The following is a 20,365-nucleotide window of genomic DNA, read 5'->3' on the forward strand; positions in this document are numbered from 1 at the left end:
AGGAAGACGGCTCGCTCAGACTGTGTATGGATCCAAAAGAGCTAAACAAGCATGTAAAAAGGGAACCCTTTCAGCTGCCTACCAGAGGGGAGATATTCAGGGACATAGCAGGGGCTAAACACTTCTCAAAGCTAGACGCCTCTTCAGGGTTTTGGCAGATCAGTCTAGACAAGGAGAGTACAAGGCTTTGTACTTTCAATCCTCCTTTTGGTAGCTAGTCATTTAAAAGGCTCCCGTTTGGTCTCACTTCAGCACCAGAAGTCTTTCACAGGACAGTCCAACAGATATCTGAGAGTGTGTCAGGCACCACAGTGTCCATTGATGATGTGCTAATATGGGCTCAGACTCTTGAAGAGCACAACACCAGGTTGAAAGCAGCACTTGATCTAGTCAGAGTGGCGCAGTGGTCTAAGGCACTGCATTGTGCTAGCTGTGCCACTAGAGATCCTGGTTCGAAACCAGGCTCTGTCGTAGCCGGCCGTGACCGGGAGACCCATGGGGCGGCGCACAATTGGCCCAGCGTCGTCCAGGGTAGGGGAGGGAATGGCCGGCAGGGATGTAGCTCAGTTGGTAGAGCATGGTGTTTGCAACGCCAGGGTTGTGGGTTTGATTCCCACAGGGGGACAGTATAAAAAAATAATAATAATGTATTCACTCACTAACTGTAAGTCGCTCTGGATAAGGGCGTCTGCTAAATGACTTAAATGTAAAATAATGGGCTAAAGCTAAATGCAGACAAATGGGAATTCAGAAAGACAGAAATAACCTTCTTGGGTGAAAAACTAACATGTGAAAGTGTTCAGACAGACCAGAGCAAAGTGACCGCCATCAAGAACATGCCACTGCCTACTGATCAAGAGGACGTACAAAGGTTCTAAGGGCTGGTTAACTATGTGGGCTAATTTGTACCTAATCTGGCAACTCACAATAGTCAGATGAGAAGTCTACTGTGTAAAACTACAGATTGGTGTTGGAACAGTAATCATCAGAAAGAGTTTTGAGGAGCTCAAGGCATTGATCATGCATGCTCCAGTACTTTGGTTCTATGATAAAAAGCTCAAAACCTAAATCTCAGCAGATGCCTCTAAAGCGGGTTAAGGTGCAGTGTTGTTACAGCAGTATGGCACTAGATGGCGCCCAGTTGCATATGCCTCCAGGGCTCTGCCAACTTCTGAGTGTAACTATGCTCAGATTGAGAAAGAGGCATTGGCACTGTCATGTGCATGTGAGAAATTCAGTGTGTTTATCTGTGGTAAAACAGTGTGGGATGAAACAGATCATCAACCTTAAGTTACTATTGCAAGGAAGGGTCTAACACACACACCACCAAGAGAACAGACTGTTTCTAAAACTTCAGAAATATGACTTGCAACTCGAGTACAGGCCAGGGAAAGAATTGTTAGTGGCAGACACATTGTCCAGAGCTTTTGACAGCTCAGAACCAAACCAGATATATATGAGCAGGACGAGACCATACATGTAAACCTTATCAGAGAGAGTTGCCCAGTCTCAGATGAAATGTGGACAGTTATTTCACGTGCTGCTGCAGAAGATGAGTGTTTGCAAAAGGTGATTCAAGCCATAACATGCAGGTAGTCTGTACAAGCTATACCATACCCTTATGGTCAATACAGGGATGAGCTATCTGGACTTGATGGAATTCTGTTTAAGGGTTCAAAAATTGTGATACCAAGTTGTTACAGAAAAACACACTGATCAATATATATATATATATATATATATATACACACACACACTCCGGACTCTAACATTGCTCGTCCTAATCTTTTCATATTTCTTAATTCCATTCCTTTACTTTTTAGATTAGTGTGTATTGTTGTGTATTGTAAGTTATTACTGCACTGTTGGAGCCAGGAACACCCTACACCCACAATAACATCTGCTAAATATATTTATGCGACCAATAAAATGTGATTTGATTTTTGAAAGTGTTCCATAATTCTCAATCCGTATTGCGTTGTGCCTAAGAACAGCCCTTAGCTGTGGTAGTGTATATTGGCCATTTACCACACCTCCTCAGGCCTTATTGCTTAATTTAAACAAGTAAGTGTATTATAAGGCATTATAAAGGTCATTAAAATAATTATACCTATGTACTTCATAGAAACTGTTATCCTTTATATATTCTAACAACTCACATTTTAAGATTCATTATTTAATTTGTTCCATGTTAAGGCCTCTAACCTAGGAACAAAACTATTTGTCTCCCTCTTGCTGTTGCATGCAGTTCCTCTCTCTCTTCCTCCCTTCTTCTAACCCTTCCCTCCCTCCTTTTAACCCCACCCCTCTGACAGAACCAGGAAGTCCCTCCCCCTGCCACAAACTCTCTTCTGTGGAAACGAAACTGATCTGAGTCTCTGTGTCGTCTGTCTGTGTGAGAGTGAACAACCATCCAAATGGCTCAGCAGGGAGTTCTGCTCGACCAGGACCAGTTCTGTTGTTCTGTCTGTCTGGATCTACTGAAGGAGCCGGTCACTATCCCCTGTGGACACAGTTACTGTAGAAGCTGTATTGAGGGCTGCTGGGATCAGGATGTTCTGAAAGGGGTCTATAGCTGTCCTCAGTGCAGACAGACCTTCACTCCAAGGCCTAATCTGACGAAAAGTAACATATTGGCTGAGTTGGTGGAGAAACTGAAGGAGTCAGGACTCCAGGCTGCTCCCCCTCCTGCTCTGTGCTATGCTGGACCTGGAGATGTAGTGTGTGATTTCTGCACTGGGACCAGAAAGCAGAAAGCCCTCATGTCCTGTCTGGTGTGTCTGGCCTCTTACTGTGAGACTCACCTCCAACCTCACTATGAATTTCCTGGTTTCAAGAAGCACAAGCTGGTCAAAGCCACCGCACAACTACAGGAGAAGATCTGCTCTCATCATGACAAACTGCTGGAGGTTTACTGTCGTACCGATCAGCAGTGTATCTGTTATCTGTGTACAATGGATGAACATAAAGGCCATGATACAGTGTCAGCTGCAGCAGAGAGGACTGAGAAACAGGTAAGACCAGAACTACTTGTTGGTGACTGTCTGATAAACAAAGAATTAAAGATCCAGTAGGAACTAAGGCTGTTTGAATATGAGAGAAATCAGATGAAATATATCCACGGCAGAAGAAATATGAACACAAACTTTGGTGTATATTGAGTTTGCTCCAAATGTATCACAATTTTCTAAAGTCAAACACTATTATCATTCTGAATTCCCTTTTATGAGTCCAAAGTTCAGTTTCAACCCCTTGATACATGTACGCCTACCATAAAAACTATAATAATTAACATAGCAACATAGAAAATGTCATATGGTAAAGGGACTTCCTCAAGATTTTAGACCTTCCTCTCTATGGGCCCTATGTCACATTACTATACTATTGATCTACTGGACAAATAAAGCTTGATAGCTCATTGAAGAGTGATTCTCCACAGAGGCAGCTGGGGATGAGTCAGCAGAAGGTCCAGCAGAGATTCCAGGAGAGAGAGAAGGAGCTGAAGAAGCTCCAAAAAGCTGTGAAGTCTCTCAAGGTGAGTATTGTTGACCAGAGGATTTTACCTGTCTCCTCCAGTCAGAGAGAGAGATAGGACCCCTCTCCAATCCCACTGACCCCACTATGTCTGGACCCCTTTCAGAGAATAGACTGCTTAATGTAACAGATGGGATATGAACCTGGGTCTTGATCATTACACCAAGAGGACATTCCCCATTGGGCCGTGGGCCGACACTGATTTTGAAGTTGCAGGCAGGGCTACCTCATCACATAACTTTAAGTAACCATGACTGACTCATGTCCCCTATACATACAGCGGCTTGCGAAAGTATTCTCCCCCTTGGCATTTGTCCTATTTTCTTGCCTTACAACCTGGAATTAAAATGGATTTTTGGGGGGGTTTGTATCATTTGATTTACACAACATGCCTACCACTTTGAAGATGCAAAATATTTTTTATTGTGAAACAAACAAGAAATAAGACAAAAAAACACAACACTTGAGCGTGCATAACTATTCACCCCCCCCCCCCCCCCCCCCCCCCCCCAAGTCAATACTTACAGGTTTCCCTCCAGAATGTCCCTGTATTTAGCGCCATCCATCATTCCTTCAATTCTGACCAGTTTCCCAGTCCCTGCCGATGAAAAACATCCCCACAGCATGATGCTGCCACCACCATGCTTCACTGTGGGGATGGTGTTCTCGGGGTGATGAGAGGTGTTTGGTTTGCGCCAGAGAGAGCATTTTCCTTGATGGCCAAAAAGCTCAATTTTTGTCTCATCTGACCAGAGTACCTTCTTCCAAATGTTTGGGGAGTCTCCAACATGCCTTTTGGCAAACACCAAACGTGTTTGCTTATATTTCTTTAAGCAAAGGCTTTTTTTCTGGCCACTCTTCCATGAAGCCCAGCTCTGTGGAGTGTGTGGCTTAAAGTGGTCCTATGGACAGATACTCCAATCTCCGCTGTGGAGCTTTGCAGCTCCTTCAGGGTTATCTTTGGTCTCTTTGTTGCCTCTCTGATTAATGCCCTCCTTGCCTGGTCCATGAGTTTTGGTGGGCGGCCTCTCTTGGCAGGTTTGTTGTGGTGCCATATTCTTTCAATTTTTTAATAATGGATTTAATGGTGCTCCGTGGGATGTTGAAAGTTTCTGATATTTTTTTATAACCCAACCCTGATCTGTACTTCTCCACAACATTGTCCCTGACCTGTTTGGAGAGCTCCTTGGTCTTCATGGTGCCGCTTGCTTGATGGTGCCCCTTACTTAGTGGTGTTGCAGACTCTTGGGCCTTTCAGAACAGGTGTACAGTGGGGGAAAAAAGTATTTAGTCAGCCACCAATTGTGCAAGTTCTCCCACTTAAAAAGATGAGAGAGGCCTGTAATTTTCATCATAGGTACACGTCAACTATGACAGACAAAATGAGAGAAAAAAGTCCAGAAAATCACATTGTAGGATTTTTAATGAATTTGTTTGCAAATTATGGTGGAAAATAAGTATTTGGTCAATAACAAAAGTTTCTCAATACTTTGTTATATACCCTTTGTTGGCAATGACACAGGTCAAACGTTTTCTGTAAGTCTTCACAAGGTTTTCACACACTGTTGCTGGTATTTTGGCCCATTCCTCCATGCAGATCTCCTCTAGAGCAGTGATGTTTTGGGGCTGTCGCTGGGCAACATGGACTTTCAACTCCCTCCAAAGATCTTCTATGGGGTTGAGATCTGGAGACTGGCTAGGACATTCCAGGACCTTGAAATGCTTCTTACGAAGCCACTCCTTCGTTGCCCGGGCGGTGTGTTTGGGATCATTGTCATGCTGAAAGACCCAGTCACGTTTCATCTTCAATGCCCTTGCTGATGGAAGGAGGTTTTCACTCAAAATCTCACGATACATGGCCCCATTCATTCTTTCCTTTACATGGATCAGTCGTCCTGGTCCCTTTGCAGAAAAACAGCCCCAAAGCATGATGTTTCCACCCCCATGCTTCACAGTAGGTATGGTGTTCTTTGGATGCAACTCAGCATTATTTGTCCTCCAAACACGACGAGTTGAGTTTTTACCAAAAAGTTATATTTTGGTTTCATCTGACCATATGACATTCTCCCAATCCTCTTCTGGATCATCCAAATGCACTCTAGCAAACTTCAGATGGGCCTGGACATGTACTGGCTTAAGCAGGGGGACAAGTCTGCAGGATTTGAGTCCCTGGCGGCGTAGTGTGTTACTGATGGTAGGCTTTGTTACTTTGGTCCCAACTCTCTGCAGGTCATTCACTAGGTCCCCCTGTGTGGTTCTGGGATTTTTGCTCACCGTTCTTGTGATCATTTTGACCCCACGGGGTGAGATCTTGCGTGGAGCCCCAGATCGAGGGAGATTATCAGTGGTCTTGTATGTCTTCCATTTCCTAATAATTGCTTCCACAGTTGATTTCTTCAAACCAAGCTGCTTACCTATTGCAGATTCAGTCTTCCCAGCCTGGTGCAGGTCTACAATTTTGTTTCTGGTGTCCTTTGACAGCTCTTTGGTCTTGGCCATAGTGGAGTTTGGAGTGTGACTGTTTGAGGTTGTGGACAGGTGTCTTTTATACTGATAACAAGTTCAAACAGGTGCCATTAATACAGGTAACGAGTGGAGGACAGAGGAGCCTCTTAAAGAAGAAGTTACAGGTCTGTTAGAGCCAGAAATCTTGCTTGTTTGTAGGTGACCAAATACTTATTTTCCACCATAATTTGCAAATAAAGTCATTAAAAATCCTACAATGTGATTTTCTGGATTTTTTTTTCTCAATTTGTCTGTCATAGTTGACGTGTACCTATGATGAAAATTACAGGCCTCTCTCATCTTTTTAAGTGGGAGAACTTGCACAATTGGTGGCTGACTAAATACTTTTTTCCCCCACTGTATATATACTGAGATCATGTGACAGATCATGTGACACTTAAATTGCACACAGGTGGACTTTATTTAACTAATTATGTGACTTCTGAAGGTAATTGGTTGCACCAGATCTTATTTAGGGGCTTCATAGCAAAGGGGGTGAATACATATGCACACACCACTTTTCCGTTATTAATGTTTTTGAATTTTTTTGAAACAAGTTATTTTTGTCATTTCACTTCACCAATTTGGACTATTTTGTGTATGTCCATTTCATGAAATCCAAATTTTTATGTAATGTAACAAAATAGGAACAACGCCAAGGGGGATGAATACTTTTGCAAGGCACTCTCTCGCTCTCTTTCTCAATTCAATTCAATTCAAAGGGCTTTATTGGCATTGGAAACATATGTTTACATTGCCAAAGCAAGTGAAATAGATAATAAACAAAAGTGAAATAAACAATCATTTCACTCACAAAAGTTTTAAAGGAATAGACATTTCAAATGTTATAATTCAAGTGCAAACAGAGTGAGCCATTCGCCAGACTGAGTTCTGGAGGTGAAATGGAAATGAATGAGGGAGAGTTAAGTGAGGTAGAAGGTGTGGTGAAGAGCTCAGAACCAGAGCCTGGCATCAATGGACATGATAAAGAAGAATCTGGTGCAGTAGGAGTTACATTGTAGGAGAAAGTGGATCCATTCCTTTTGGCAGATCCATTTGTGGTTTCAGGGTGGGTGGGAAAGGAGTTGGGTGCAGTTGAATCAGTGAAGGTAACCTGTAGTGGACTTGGGATATTTGTTTGTGTTTCTTCTGACCAGAGGGAGTGGGAGCTCCGTGTCACGCAACTTGGGTCAAGATCTGTTTCTTGCTTTTCTCTTAGGAACAGGGCACCATTGAAAGGAGTGATTTCTGGGGTAGTGTTAAGTGTGGAGGTGGAGCAATTAAAGTTGAAGATTCCTGGTGTTTGTGATGCCCGCCGTTTGGTGCGACGCAGACCCGGTGGTGAGCGTGGTGAAACAGAGGAGTCACTGTCAGTCCTTTTGAGTTTTTAGTCTTTACCCAACAAAGTCATGTTAGGATATATCAGTTATCCTGTTAGAACTTTGTGCCGAATCCACTGCACTGATTCAGGTGCAACGTTTATGGTCATGTTGCAGCAGTTTGTAGGAGGGAGATTCCAAGATGTGGGAAGTGTGCAGGAGGGCATGGGATAGAGGATTGTGTAGTTTCGGTGGATAAAGTTGTGTGTGTCAACTGTAGGGATGCCCATGTTGCTGGGGATTGGAAGTGTCCGGTGCGAGAGAGGCAGGATGAGGTGGCTAGAGTCAGAGTAGTGCAGAAGGTGTCGTATGCTGAGGCAGTGAAGAAAGTAGAGGAGGATGGGTCAAGTGTGAGAGATCCTGAGAGGATCCCTGTGAGTAGTAGATCTGTGCCAGCACAGAGGGATAGGCCAACGAGTGATATACAGTGGGGAGAACAAGTATTTGATACACTGCCGATTTTGCAGGTTTTCCTACTTACAAAGCATGTAGAGGTCTGTAATTTTTATCATAGGTACACTTCAACTGTGAGAGACGGAATCTAAAACAAAAATCCAGAAAATCACATTGTATGATTTTTAAGTAATTAATTTGCATTTTATTGCATGACATAAGTATTTGATCACCTACCAACCAGTAAGAATTCCGGCTCTCACAGACCTGTTAGTTTTTCTTTAAGAAGCCCTCCTGTTCTCCACTCATTACCTGTATTAACTGCACCTGTTTGAACTCGTTACCTGTATACAAGACACCTGTCCACACACTCAATGAAACAGACTCCAACCTCTCCACAATGGCCAAGACCAGAGAGCTGTGTAAGGACATCAGGGATAAAATTGTAGACCTGCACAAGGCTGGGATGGGCTACAGGACAATAGGCAAGCAGCTTGGTGAGAAGGCAACAACTGTTGGCGCAATTATTAGAAAATGGAAGAAGTTCAAGATGACGGTCAATCATCCTCGGTCTGGGGCTCCATGCAGGATCTCACCTCGTGGGGCATCAATGATCATGAGGAAGGTGAGGGATCAGCCCAGAACTACACGGCAGGACCTGGTCAATGACCTGAAGAGAGCTGGGACCACAGTCTCAAAGAAAACCATTAGTAACACATTACGCCGTCATGGATTAAAATCCTGCAGCGCACGCAAGGTCCCCCTGCTCAAGCCAGCGCATGTCCAGACCCGTCTGAAGTTTGCCAATGACCATCTGGATGATCCAGAGGAGGAATGGGAGAAGGTCATGTGGTCTGATGAGACAAAAATAGAGCTTGTTGGTCTAAACTCCACTCACCGTGTTTGGAGGTAGAAGAAGAATGAGTACAACCCCAAGAACACCATCCCAACCGTGAAGCATGGTGGTGGAAACATCATTCTTTGGGGATGCTTTTCTGCAAAGGGGACAGGACGACTGCACCGTATTGAGGGGAGGATGGATGGGGCCATGTATCGCGAGATCTTGGCCAACAACCTCCTTCCCTCAGTAAGAGCATTGAAGATGGGTCATGGCTGGGTCTTCCAGCATGACAACGACCCGAAACAAACAGCCAGGGCAACTAAGGAGTGGCTCCGTAAGAAGCATCTCAAGGTCCTGGAGTGGCCTAGCCAGTCTCCAGACCTGAACCCAATAGAAAATCTTTGGATGGAGCTGAAAGTCCGTATTGCCCAGCGACAGCCCCGAAACCTGAAGGATCTGGAGAAGGTCTGTATGGAGGAGTGGGCCAAAATCCCTGCTGCAGTGTGTGCAAACCTGGTCAAGACCTACAGGAAATGTATGATCTCTGTAATTGCAAACGAAGGTTTCTGTACCAAATATTAAGTTCTGCTTTTCTGATGTATCAAATACTTATGTCATGCAATAAAATGCAAATGAATTACTTAAAAATCATACAATGTGATTTTCTGGATTTTTGTTTTAGATTCCGTCTCTCACAGTTGAAGTGTACCTATGATAAAATTACAGACCTCTACATGCTTTGTAAGTAGGAAAACCTGCAAAATCGGCAGTGTATCAAATACTTGTTCTCCCCACTGTATGCTTTAGTAAAGTTAGCTTCTTAGAGTTCATAGCAATGGTTATCAACTATACCGCAGAAATTGATTGTCAATCACAGAAAATTGATATTGTGATGGCAGCTGCAGAGAAGTATTTGGGCATACAAGATTAGACTTCAGAAGAGTTACAGGGTGTGTTGAGTTGTGGTTTCCTGTCCTCCCAGGCCGTTGGCATGGTGCAGGAGCAGATAGGGTCAAAGTAGTGGAATGGGGTAGTGGGTATTTAATGAGTGTAGGGTTAGTTGGAAGGGTGTTTTTTGTATTATTATAATTTCCCCTTTTCCCATTTTGTGTCACAAAGTAAAATAGATGTATATTATATTCCAGTTGGGGGCGGTAATGCAACATATTGGATGCCAACCGCCGTTAAACTCCAAAGAAGAAGAACCGTTATATTATGTCTATGTACAGTATTGTAACGATGTCTCTGTCTCTCTCATTCATTAACTTTCGCGGTAGTTGGTTGTGTGGGTCTCTGGTTATGAATAGGGTGCTGACAGACAATTGTTGATATATATTTATAGAGCTCTGATCAGGACGCCAATTGATTACTGGTGTACAGTTTATGGAACAGAGGCAAAGACTTGGCTTCAGAAGCTGGACAGAATCCAGTATATAGCTTTAAGGATATGTATTGGTGCATTTAAATCAACATCTGTATGTGCCTTACTGGTGGAGGCAGGAGAGATGCCTTTGGATATACAGCGTAGAAAATGGTCATTATCTTATTGGGTTGAAAGGCTGTGAGGTTGAGCATCCCACTGCTACTGTTCTAGATGACTGTTGGGAATATACTAGTAGACAAGGCAGTGGTTTTGGTTGGACAGTTGGAAAGCTTGCTGATGAGAGTGGTTTGAGGGAGTTGGAGGTTGGCCCTTCTGTGGTGATAGGGGATGTTCCTCCATGGTTACTCCCAGACCCTGTTGTTGATCTAACCTTGGTAGAGAAAAGGAAAGATTGGTCAGAAGTCAGTGATATAGTGAAACTGGTTGACAATTACATTGGTAGAAGTTTTTATGCTTTTTTACCGCTTTTCACAGATGGATCCAAGGACCCAGATAGTGGGCTCACAGGAGCAGGCGTTTACGTTCCTGAATTTGATGTGCAGATATGTAGAAGACTAACAGATGAACTGTCAGTATACTCAGTTGAACTGAAGGTATTAATGTTATTATGGAGAATTGAGAGAATGGGTTTAGTAGTGAGATTCTGCTGGGTCCCAGCACATTCGGGTGTGGAAGGGAATGAAATTGTAGACCAGTTAGCTAAAAGAGCTTTGAAACGAGATATAATTTATATTAATGTTCCACTGGGTAGAGGTGAGGCCAAATGTAAGATCAGAGCCATTTTGATAGATGTTTGGCAGAAGAGATGGTACTCTGAGCACAAGGGCCGGCATTTATATGCCTTCCAAATAAATGTTGTTGGACCAAGATTCAAAGGTCAGATTAGGAAGGAAGAGGTGGTGTTTACTCGATTGTGCTTAGGACATTGTACATTGACCTCGTCATTACATCTGGTTGGCAAGCATGGGAATGGTTTGAGTGTGGAGGGTACGGTCGATGAAATGGTGGAGCATGTGTTGTTATATTGTTGTAAGTATGTTGAAGAGAGGGAAAGATTGAAGTGTAGGCTCATTGAGGTTGGACGGGGTTGGGGGGGGTTTGGAAGGGATTTTGGGGATGGGGGAGGGTCTATTAGAAGTTAGTAGGGCTCTTCTTTATTTTCTCAGAAGTACTGAGTTAGGTAGGAGGATTTAGAAATGTTGGAAACCGTGATTGACCACACACTCCAGCACAGTAGGTGGCGGCATGCACCTTTAACGTTGGTTTGTGGACCGCCATTATATCATAGAAGAAGAAGTTGGTTGTGTGAGAGATTTGTGTTTCGTGAGGAGGGCTACTATTCTTTTTTCTTTTGGTTCTTGCGTATTTTCTGAATGTATTTTCTCAAGGTGGAGGGTTTGTTTATTGGTTTCCACTGTTTATCGTTTAGAGTTGAGGGGGGAGTAGGGGTAGTTTGTTAGGGCGGCGTGATGGCCTCAACCGAGTGGAGAAGAAACGCTGTCGCTTCGGGTGCGTTCCGGAGAAAGGTGTGGAGGAAGTTTTGCTCATGGTCGGCGAACAGGTTGGAGCGGAACATCTGGACTCTGCATCCAGAATGAACAAGGCGGTGGTTGTGTTAATGAAAAAGGTTTGTCTTGTTGTGAGGGGTGTGTTGGTGCAGATGTCGCCTCTTTCGATAAGAGTTGTGGTGGCTAATCTGCCTCCGTTTATTGCTTCCGAACAGACCGGAAGTAGTTGGTTAGTTTTGGTAAATTTGCAAGTGGTTTCCGTGTGCTCTCGGCTGGGTGCCAAGCGGAATCCGTTAAACATGTCTCTTTTCATAGACAAGTGTTTGTTTCTTAACAAACTTCAAGGTTACACAGGGGAGGGGTGGAACACAGGGTTTGCTAGCACAGATAGTTTTGGGTGTTTCTAGTGTGGGGATCATCAGTTATAGGCTACAAGCAGCAATATGATTGATAGGTAGGACAGGTATTGAACCCAAATCATCCCTACTCAGATGCCCTAACCTCAACCCTAGTAAACATGCATTATAAAAACCTTCTACATAAAATTATCTCATATAGGGAGTAAATAGCCTCTGAATAGAAAAGAAAAAACACTGCATCTTCCAGCCCACCAATAAATGACATAATGCAACCTTGGCGGTTAGCATATTTACCTCAACATGCCCCTCGCTTGCCTGAGAAGGCAGAGTGCTCGATGCTGGTTGATGAATTTGACAATTAATGTACTAGGAAAATACGTTTTTGTCGACCAGAGGTGACTGAATTAATGTTTAGGCGTATTGATAATCATTATAGTAATGAAGTATAATTTCAAAACATGAGCATAAAAACAGGTAATAATAAACATGACTCATCATTATATTACTTCACAGTAATGTGTTTTCAGTCCTTCCTCTAGCGTTAGCAGTGTGGAAAGGGACAGTAAAAAGCTCAGGCAGGAGGAGTTTTCCCTGTGAGGTGGAGTGGTGGTGTATCCAGGGAGAGAACTCCTGAGTGGCGCAGTGGTCTAAGGCACTGCATCGCAGTGCAAACTGTGCCACTAGATCCTGGTTCGAATCCAGGCTCTGTCGCAGCCGGCCGTGACCGGGAGACTCATGGGCGGCGCACAATTGGCCCAGTGTCGTCCAGGGTAGGGGAGGGAATGGCCGGCAATTATTAAGCAACTGCAGTAGTACTGAATAAAGTGTTTTTCCTTACTAATCCGTACTAAAATAGTGATTACTCAGAATTGCAAATAAATGGCAGGGGTACCAGGAGGGAGGAGAATACATTTTTTACATTTTAGTCATTTAGCAGATGCTCTTATCCAGAGCGACTTACAGTTAGTGAGTGCATACATTTTCATACTGTCCCCCCCATGGGAAACGAACCCACAACCCTGGCGTTGCAAGCGCCATGCTCTACCAACTGAGCTACACGGTAGTAGTGCATGGCCAAGTGGTGGTGCGCAGGCCGTGGAGAAAGCGGTGGTGGGGAGGGTTGCAGCTGGGCTACATGAGCTGAGGCAGGTTTCTGTAGTAACAGAGACTCCGGTAGGCGAAGGCTTGGTGGGCTCATCCCAGGAAATATTGCCTGTCATTGGGGAAGAGGCTCTGATCAGGGGGGAAGTGCAGGGGGGCAGAGACTGGGGAGGAGGAGGACGGTACCGTGCCAATGGAGGAGGAGGAAGAGGGGGGAGGTGAGTCTGCGGGAGCGGAGGACAAGGCGTCTCGTTTTCAGACGGCTCATTGGATCCAGAGCTGACAGCCAGTCAGGCTGAGGGCCCAGTATATACGGTGAGAGAACTTTCTAGGTTCCTGATGGAGACTAAAGGGGAAAAAGAAGGTTCTGCTGGAGTCTTATTTGATTGATCCTGGAAGGTTTGTAAGGTCAGTACAACACGTGATGAAGAATGAGGGGTTTAGTGTCCTCTCACCCAGGAAGCGGTATAGGCTGAGAAAATGGGTCATGGGTTCTTAAGGGCATGTCTTCAGAATCTGCTTAAATTGATGTTTTTTTCTGGCATGGCGGCTTTATGGGCTTCTCTACTGGTTTCTGATTGTGGTGATTTCCCTCCCACCTCTTATGGAGATTTCACGGTTAGACTTCCTTAACATGAACGCCGGCAAAGAATGGGGGAATATGTCAAACAAAAACATTTAAATGCCATGGCAGAAATCTTAGTGCAGGGGTAGCAAAATAGGTGTGTAAGGGTAGGTTGTTAGTGTTTAGAGCCCAAATAATGACCTTGTCTTTGCTTTCATAAATGTGTCTGCACCTGGTCCTCTGTAGCTCAGCTGGTAGAGCACGGCGCTTGTAACGCCAGGGTAGTGGGTTCGATCCCCGGGACCACCCATACACAAAAAAAATATATATATATATATATATGCACGCATGACTGTAAGTCGCTTTGGATAAAAGCGTCTGCAAAATGGCACATTATATTATATTATAGTACAGGGCTCAGTTCTCTGTTTCACCAGAGGGGTTGGAAAAACAGAGTGGGGAAACCAAGAAAATCCCTTGTTTTACGTTTGTCTGATGGGCGGGTAACTTCTGTTGTGGGGAGATGAGGGAGCCTGATGGGTGGGTAACTTCTGTTGTGGGGAGATGAGGGAGCCTGATGGGTGGGTAACTTCTGTTGTGGGGAGATGAGGGAGCCTGATGGGTGGGTAACTTCTGTTGTGGGGAGATGAGGGAGCCTGATGGGTGGGTAACTTCTGTTGTGGGGGAGATGAGGGAGCCTGATGGTGGGTAACTTCTGTTGTGGAGAGAGGAGGGAGCCTGATGGGTGGGTAACTTCTGTTGTGGGGGAGATGAGGGAGCCTGATGGGTGGGTAACTTCTGTTAAGGGGGAGATGAGGGAGCCTGATGGGTGGGTAACTTCTGTTGTGGGGGAGATGAGGGAGCCTGATGGGTGGGTAACTTCTGTTGTGGGGGAGATGAGGGAGCCTGATGGGTGGGTAACTTCTGTTAAGGGGGAGATGAGGGAGCCTGATGGGCGGGTAACTTCTGTTGTGGGGGAGATGTATGGGTGGTCCCGGGGATCGAACCCACTACCCTGGCGTTACAAGCGCCGTGCTCTACCAGCTGAGCTACAGAGGACCACGTAATGTCGCGGTAGTATGCTGGGGCTTCATGTATGGTCAAGGTGTGGGGAGGGCTCAGTAGGCCAGTCTGGGTAGGGAGGGGCATTCACCAGGGATGCCCTCTGTCAGGGCAGCTATACACTCTTCTTATTGAGCCCTTTCTGGGCCTGCTACGCAGGAGGCTACAGGGAGTGTGGGAGCCAGGCATAGGGTTGGGGACAGGCATAGCAGTGGCAGCATACGCTGATGACGTCTGTGTTGGTTAGGGATGAGCAGAACCTACAGGCCCTGGAGAATAGTTTGAGGGTGTACGAGGGGGCGTCTTCTGCTTAGGGAAACTGGGGCAGGAGTGAGGCTCTGTTATGTGGGGCATGGAGGGACAGGGCACCTCCGCAGCTTCCAGGGGGGTTGCAGTGGGGCTGTGAGTGGCTCAAGATGCTTGGGGTGTATCTGGGCTCGGAGGGTTGGGATAGGAAGAACTGGGAAGGAGTGTCACAAGCGGTGGTGTCGAGGCTGACGAAGTGGAGGTGGCTCATCTCCCAAGTGGCATACAGAGGGGCGGTGCTGATCATCAACAACTTGGTGGCATCCTCTCTATGGCTTAAATTGGCCATTCTCAACGCCCCCGGTGGTCTGCTTGTAGACCTGCAGCGCAAGTTAGTGAATTTTTTCTGGTCAGGGTGGCAGCGTTCTGACTCAGCAGCACAGAGGCTACTGTACCGTACGGAGGTGGGCTGGAGGGAACCAGCATGTGCTCTGTTGAGGAGGGCTGGTGGTTTGGGGCTGGATCAGCAGCTCTTCATCATGCGGCCGGAGAGACTCAATATAGCAGGGGTCTCTGATTTCTATGCTGCAGTACTGAGGGCTGGAGCAGCCTGAGGAGGGGCCACCACCGTTTCCACCACTGCAAGTGACAGCAGAGACTGGGGACTGGCAGGAGAGTCTGGAGGACTTACTGACTTTTAACACTCTGAGCTTAGTGGGAGTGAAGGGGCATCAGTGGCAGGGGGTTGTGGGGGCTGAGAGCATGGCAGGGTATAGGTGGAGGGTGCTCTATAAGCTCCCAGTGCTGGAAAGGTCAGGGGTCGTCCAGTGGAGGGTATTACATGGAGCCCTGGACACCAATAGCTGGTTGGCTCGGGTTGACCTGGGAGTTGGGGAGGGGTGTCCGTTTTCTGCAATGACAGACTGTTCATCATGTTTTTTCTGTGTTGCCAGGGTAATGCCATTACTGTTGACGCCTTAGGGTTGAGTTTGATGTTTCAGGAGGTATGGGGGCTCAGGGGGGCTGTCTGTACGGCTGGAGAGGAGGGGTTGGATGGACGGTTGGAATGTGGTGCTGGTTGGTGTATTGTACTGTGGTGTTGGGTACTGGATAATGTGATTGTGTGGAGGTTGTGGTGTCACGCAATGTGTTTTTAGGGGTGGGGGTGTTAGTGTAATGAGGATGGCTCATTAAAGTAAGACAAGTCAGTCTCTCTCTTTCTCTCTCTCTCTCTCTCTCTCTCTCTCTCTCTCTCTCTCTCTCTCTCTTAACAGCGCTCTGCACAGGCAGCAGTGGAGGACAGTGATAAGATCTTTACCGAGCTGATCCGCTCCATTGAGAGAAGGCGCTCTGAGGTGAAGGAGCTGATCAGAGCCCAAGAGAAGGCTCAAGTGAGTCAAGCTGAAGGACTCCTGGAGCAACTGGAGCAGGAGATAGCTGAGCTGAGGAAGAGAAGCACTGAGCTGGAGCAGCTCTCACACACAGAGGATCACATCCATTTCCTCCAGGTAACTCAACTGCCTTGATACATGTGATATGAAATTAAAACTCTCAATCATTTGGTTCTGCTCTCTCTCCCTCTCTCTCTCCAGAGTTATCAGTCTCTCTCCGGTACCAGTGTATCTTCAGACTTACCCAGCATCGTTGTCCGTCCTCTTCAGTACTTTGGAGATGTGAGTAAGACTGTGTCTGAACTGAGAGAGAAACTAGAAGACGTCCTTAAAGAAGAATGGACCAAGATCTCCACTACAGGTGTGTTGAAAATAATAAGAACATCAACTTTAGACCATTGAAAGTTCCCTAGTAGTCATATACATGTGGAATATGGTATGATGATAACATTCCCTCTCTCTGTGAATGTGTTTGTGTGTCTGTAGTGAATATAGTGGATGTTGTACTGCCTCCAGAGCCCAAGACCAGAGAACAGTTCTTACAATGTGAGTCTCTTTATTCTGAAGTAACTAAGAGTCTCTTTTTACTGACACTCCTAACAATCCCTCTAGAAATATATAGCAATAGTAGATCTAATCAAAGACTGGGTATCTATCTGACTCCTCATATTTCTCTGATTTGATCTCTGCTGTGCTCTAATCAAAGACAGGGTAGATACAGTATCTGACTTAACTTATTGTTCTAACTCCCCTCATTGGTCTCTGCTCTGCTCTTCTCCCAGATTCCTGTCAGCTCACACTGGACCCAAACACAGCAGACACACACCTCTCTCTGTCTGAAGGGAGCAGAAAGGTGACCTATACAGGCCAAGTCCAACCATATCCTGATCATCCAGACAGATTCACCAACCGGTGTCAGGTTCTGTGTAGAGAGGGTCTGTCTGGACGCTGTTACTGGGAGGTGGAGTGGAGTGGGGGGCGTGTTGATACAGCAGTCTCATATAAAGACATCAGCAGAACAGGGACAGGTGGTGGATTTGGATTCAATAACAAGTCCTGGAGTTTACAGTGTTATAGTGATGGTTATTGTTTCAGACACAATAATGTTAGGACTAAAGTATCAGGCCCTCAGTCCTCCAGAGTAGGAGTGTACCTGGATCACAAGGCAGGTACTCTGTCCTTCTACAGTGTCTCTGAAACAATGACCCTCCTCCACAGAGTCCAGACCACATTCACTCAGCCCCTCTATCCTGGGTTTAGGGTCTATGGTACTGCTGAGCTGGTTAAACTGTAGTAGGGTCCACATAGATACTAGTCATGCTGGTGTAGTCTATAGCTGAGCTGGTTAAACTGTAGTAGGGTCCACATAGATACTAGTCATGCTGGTGTAGTCTATAGCTGAGCTGGTTAAACTGTAGTAGGGTCCACATAGATACTAGTCATGCTGGTGTAGTCTATAGCTGAGCTGGTTAAACTGTAGTAGGGTCCACATAGATACTAGTCATGCTGGTGTAGTCTATAGCTGAGCTGGTTAAACTGTAGTAGGGTCCACATAGATACTAGTCATGCTGGTGTAGTCTATAGCTGAGCTGGTTAAACTGTAGTAGGGTCCACATAGATACTAGTCATGCTGGTGTAGTCTATAGCTGAGCTGGTTAAACTGTAGTAGGGTCCACATAGATACTAGTCATGCTGGTGGTGATGGTCCCCAGATGTGTTGATTCATTCTGCTCTGTTTTTATGTACAACGATTTGATTGATTTGATCTTCAGAAGATGTTATGAATTACAATTCAATGCATTCATATTATTTGTAAGTGCAACGTTTTAATCTTATACATTTACATTAATCATGATGTATGCTGTTAATGTATGTTGGTTGTCATTCAGAACCATTGAAATGTTTTCTCAATTGGTTCTCTGTCTCAATGTCATTTTCCTCAGTATCATGGAACAGGTAGTGTTACTTACTTGCTAATTGAACTATATGGGCCGGTTTCCCGGACACAGATGAAGCCTAGTCCTAGACTAAAAAGCATGTTCAATGGAGATGTCCGGGAAACCGGCCCTAAGTTTGGCATCTTTTATTCTCCCATTCTGCTCAGTCAAGCAACATTAAACCTGTCCAGCAGGTGGTGCTATTAACCAAACAATAAAAACCCAGCACATATCTTGTCTTGTCACTCAGTATATCAGTAATGTTCAGAATTGTACTTTAATATCATTGGAGATTGATGGTCTTTTTAATCCACTACCCAGAGTCAGGAACAGATGAAGTTAGGTCTGCTACTGTTCAGTTATTAAATATGATTCATGGTTATGGGAAATAAAAAATCCATCTAGTAGTAGTTTTCCTTTGCTATTTATTCCAAGGTGTGTCTTTAACTTGTAAATGGATTGTGTTGAAGCTGGCATGTGGTGTGGATGATAGAATAGAGTGAATAGAGGAGAGAAGAGAGGAGGAGAGGAGAACATAATATAGAAGAAAGATAAGATAGAGAGAGAATTCATACCCAGGGGAGTTACTGACTCTGGCCCAAATGACACCCTGTTCCCTACGTAGTGCACTAGGCTACTTCTGATCAGATCTAAAGTAGTGCACTACATAGGGAATAGGGTGGAGATTTGCTCATTGTCATTAGAATGAAGATTTCCATACAGGAGTTACTGTCTCTGTCCCAAATCTCTCCCTGTTCCCTACGTAGTGCACTAGGCTTCTTCTGACCAGATCTAAAGTAGTCTTCTAGATTTTACATGTTTTCTCCCTGTCGTTAGAAAATGACAATATGGTAATGACTTTAGTGGTTTCCTCCCCCTTTGTGTTTTTATTGGTTGTGTGTTATGTGTGTTGTTGTGTTAGGTTTTCCCCCTGTGTTCCTAATGGAAAATCCATTAACAATGAATCACAAACAAATTATATTCCAGTTGTGTTTAGACAACTTCATGGCTGACATCCCCCAGTTCTGTTAAGACCCATTGAACTGGGTCACATTCTAAATGGTCACTTGTATTGATAGTCCATACTGGGCCTAACTGGGGTTAACCATACTGGAGGGTTTCTTTCTGCACACATATTCCCCCATCTCCAGAACTTTACCTGATGTCCTCTCTCTCTCTTTCTCTCTCTCTCTCTCTCTCTCTCTCTCTCTCTCTCTGTCTCTGTCTCTGTCTCTGTCTCTGTCTCTGTCTCTGTCTCTGTCTCTCTCTCTCTCTCTCTACCATCAAACAGTATAGAAAGCAGCCAACCTCAATATGGTTCCATTCCTGTAGTTATCAGGACACATGAGGTGTGGAACTATTATCTCCTTTCTAAGTGTGAACTTGTCCACTTCCCTTCATGGATTTAAAAGGAAATGACTAGTATATGTAAACTCCCTCTACCCCATGCCAACACCAATCCAATGCTGTACAATTAATTCCATAGCTTAACAACATACATCACTCACACACACACTCACACAGACACACCTATTCACTTGGGCCTTCTCCCTCATGCCCTGCTGACATCCATGCAGGCCCACATTGACCTTGTGACCTCTGGAGCTCCATGCATCTTGTTCTACACTCCCTGCCTAGTAAAACCCTTTCTCCCATGGGCCTGAGAGTACAGCTCATTTGAGACCATTTTGGAAAAGATTTTCTGTCATTTTTAAATGACCATAAAAAAAATTCACATTATACTGCTGTTTTGAATGTATAGCAAAACCACGTAGTTTTGAGGTTGAATAGCTACTTGAGTTGCTTGGTTCTACTGAAATTACCAACAGGCATTGGTCCAGGGTGATCAGGCCTATAATTTGAGACCATTTGGGTAAAGATTAGAGCTTTCTTTCCTTTTTAAATCACTCCAGGCAATATGTAATACAAATCTGATTTGGTTGCAATGCTGGGAAGAACTACACCACAGTAGATCCACGTTGCCTTTCAACTTTTTTCAAATAGGTTAAATCCTTCCAAAATGTCATATGAGGTGCAGCAGGCTAGGAGAAAGGGGGGAGAGAGTGGCCAGCCTCCACAGGGGATATAGAAATACATTGCCTGCTGCCCTAACTTCAACTTGGTGCCTATGTGGGTTTATATTGCCATATCAAACTGTCG

At 45.0% G+C, this 20,365-nt stretch overlaps 1 protein-coding gene across 1 annotated transcript; it reads left to right on the plus strand.

Annotated features, from left to right (window-relative positions):
• Nucleotides 1-2,388: 2,388 nt before the first annotated feature.
• On the plus strand, nucleotides 2,389-18,605 carry LOC311115253 (tripartite motif-containing protein 16-like). Its single transcript, XM_084190448.1, has 6 exons — nucleotides 2,389-3,014; nucleotides 3,440-3,535; nucleotides 16,152-16,385; nucleotides 16,470-16,629; nucleotides 16,755-16,814; nucleotides 17,051-18,605. The coding sequence occupies exons 1-6, from the start codon at nucleotides 2,418-2,420 to the stop codon at nucleotides 17,560-17,562; spliced, it is 1,659 nt and encodes a 552-aa protein (XP_084046574.1). The 5' UTR covers nucleotides 2,389-2,417; the 3' UTR covers nucleotides 17,563-18,605.
• Nucleotides 18,606-20,365: the final 1,760 nt, after the last annotated feature.

The sequence above is a fragment of the Coregonus lavaretus genome (genome assembly GCF_964263955.1).
Source record: "Coregonus lavaretus genome assembly, contig: HAP1_SCAFFOLD_6903, whole genome shotgun sequence".
Classification (NCBI taxonomy): domain Eukaryota; kingdom Metazoa; phylum Chordata; class Actinopteri; order Salmoniformes; family Salmonidae; genus Coregonus; species Coregonus lavaretus.